This window comes from Orycteropus afer, unplaced genomic scaffold, assembly GCF_000298275.1.
Source record: "Orycteropus afer afer isolate SDZICR_OR568_19922 unplaced genomic scaffold, OryAfe1.0 scaffold00037, whole genome shotgun sequence".
In the NCBI taxonomy this organism is placed as follows: Eukaryota; Metazoa; Chordata; class Mammalia; order Tubulidentata; family Orycteropodidae; genus Orycteropus; species Orycteropus afer.
Window position 1 is genome coordinate 2,465,914 of NW_006921624.1, and position 2,735 is coordinate 2,468,648.

At 42.4% G+C, this 2,735-nt stretch overlaps 1 protein-coding gene across 1 annotated transcript; it reads left to right on the forward strand.

Annotated features, from left to right (window-relative positions):
- Positions 1 to 1,577: 1,577 nt before the first annotated feature.
- On the forward strand, positions 1,578 to 2,522 carry LOC103193511 (olfactory receptor 1L8). The gene has a single exon (XM_007936744.2). The coding sequence runs from the start codon at positions 1,590 to 1,592 to the stop codon at positions 2,520 to 2,522; it is 933 nt and encodes a 310-aa protein (XP_007934935.1). The 5' UTR covers positions 1,578 to 1,589.
- The last annotated feature ends 213 nt before the right edge of the window (positions 2,523 to 2,735 follow it).

Consider the following 2,735-nt stretch of genomic DNA (forward strand, 5'->3'; position numbering starts at 1 on the left):
TGGCGGTTCAAACCCACCAGCCACTCCTCAGAAGGAAGGTTGGGCAATCTACTTTTGCTAACGAGGCAGGATTGGTGTACGGTGGATCTTGAGTCAACCTCTTTTGAGATAGAAAGAGATTAAACAAGCAAGAGAGGGGCAAGCAGAGATGAGGGAGGAGAGATGCCACACCACGTGAAGATAGCCCAGGAGCAGAAGCTCAAGGAGACAAAGGCCTTCCTCCAGAGCCGGCAGACACAGGAAGTCTTCTCTTAGAGCTGACATTCTAAATTTGGACTTCTAGCCTCCTAAACTATGAGAAAATAAATTTTTGTTTGCTAAATTCACCCGTTTGTGGTATTTCTGTCATAGCAGCACTAGATAACTGAGACACCTTCCTTTCCTCTTCCAGTTCTTGGTGACTCCCAGCATTCCTTGGCTTGTAACAGCATCATTCCAATCTTTGCCACCATCTTTACATGACCTTCTTTCTTCCTAAGTCTCTCTCTGTGTCATATCCTCTTCTTGTAAGGACACTAGTCAATAGGTTTAGGGCCTACCCTAAATGCAGGATGGTGTCCTCTTGAGATGCTTAGCTAATCACATCTGCCAAGATCCTATTTCCAAATGATTTTCTGAGGTTCTAAATGGACAAGAATTTTGGAGGAACACTATTGAACCCACTATACTAGGTAACTGAAATAAATATCCACTAGATATTAACATAACAGATATTTTTGGATAAATATATGTAAGATGAATTAGAAGAACATAAATTGAATATTCAATATTGGGTGACCATTCTGTACAAAGGTGAGCTAATATGGGAGATTCAAGAGGAGAAAACAATTTACTGGAAAAAAAAGGAGGGGAACTTGTGCAGATTGATAATGATAGCATGCCATGAGCTAAGGGAAATGAGCCTCCCATTCTGTGCTCCAGGGGCATGGGAGAATCACTTTATGAACTGGATCCAACATTCCTCTTAGGTTCATGCTGTTGTTTGTTTTTGCAAGCCCTTGTTATTGTTTTTTGGGGTTATTTTATTTTCCCAAAGACAGATAAACTTCAGTATGATTGGGCTGAATTTGCTTTGATAGAGAAGTGCCCTGCAATCTTATCTAAAATACCTCCTCCTCAGTCCTCATGAATCTCCATCCCCCAGTATGCTTTATTTTGTTCATAAAACTGAGTCCTACCTGATCCTCTACTATATATTTTATGTTTGTGGTCTATCTCTCTAACTCTACTGTAAATTCCACAAAGGCAGGGAATTTCTCTGCTGAATTGTTATGTTACCACAGGAGAACTATGAATTTCACAAAATAGGAACCAGGGAACCTGAATCAGAGAGTTCTACCTCTGATGGTCTCTAAAGGAAAATTCTTCTGTTGCACCAACTTTCAACCCAAGGCCCTCATGATGCCCATGGATTTTAGAAAGGAAGAACTAACTCATCAAGGACCATGAGGTTGAGAAGTTTTTCCTGCACATGGGTTAATTGTGACCACATGGAGGAAACAAAAACTTGCTGGGTTCTCATGATTTGGGTTATGGAATCAAAGAGTATTAAATATCAACATTTCTTCTATATTACTAGGCCCACATCAATGGAAAGAGTCAACCAAACCATCAGTGTCTCTGAGTTCATCCTCCTGGGATTGTCCTCACGGCCTGAGGACCAGAAACCACTCTTTGCCCTCTTCTTCACCATGTACCTGGTCACTATAACAGGGAACCTGCTCATCATCCTGACCATCTGCTCTGATCCCCAGCTCCAGACCCCCATGTATTTCTTCCTAAACATCCTGTCGTTTACTGACATTTGCTTTTCAACAACTATAGTTCCTAAGATGCTGGTGAACTTCTTGTCTGAGAAGAAGGCCATCTCCTATGCTGGATGTCTGACACAGACGTATTTTCTCTATGCTTGGGGCACCACTGACAGTTGCATCTTGGCAGTCATGGCCATTGACCGCTATGTGGCTATCTGTGATCCTTTCCATTATGTCACCACCATGAGCCACCGTCGTTGTACCCTGCTACTGGCCTTCTCCTGTTCCATCTCTCACCTCCATTCCCTCCTGCACATTCTTCTGCTAAATCGTCTCACCTTCTGCTATTCCAATATTATCCACCACTTTCTCTGTGATATCAACCCTTTGCTGAAAATGTCTTGCACCTCCACATTTGTCAATGAACTTGTAATAAAGACAGAAGGAGTGGTTATTTTGGTGACCCCCTTTTTATTCATTTCTTTCTCTTATATTCGAATTCTCATTGCAGTTATCAAAATTCCCTCAGCTTCAGGGAAACGCAAAGCATTCTCCACCTGTGGTTCTCACCTCACTGTGGTAGCCTTCTTTTATGGAAGCATCTTCTATGAGTACTTACAGCCCCTGCCAAGCTACACCATTAGGGATCAAGTGGCAACAATATTCTACACAGTTTTGTCCTCCATGCTAAACCCTTTTATCTATAGCCTGAGAAACAATGACCTGAAATGGGGCCTGAGGAAGCTGATGGGCAGGAGGAAATCCTAGCCAGTTCCCTCTTGACAAACCCAGGAGTGGTATCTGCTTAAACCTGATTGCTACTGTTCTTAGTATACATGCAGCCTGCTGGAGATTAGCATATTTGATCCACATGAAGCAAGGCTGTCACAGGGTCTGTACTGTAGTAAATCACTTAGTGTGGCTTTTCTAGCCATAAATCTTTGTAAACTCTGTGGTGGAATTTGCTGTGAGCAACTGAGG

Bases quoted from the DNA above. Each gene is read 5' to 3' on its own strand.
- LOC103193511 (XM_007936744.2), top strand. From the start codon at position 1,590: ATGGAAAGAGTCAACCAAACCATCAGTGTCTCTGAGTTCATCCTCCTG.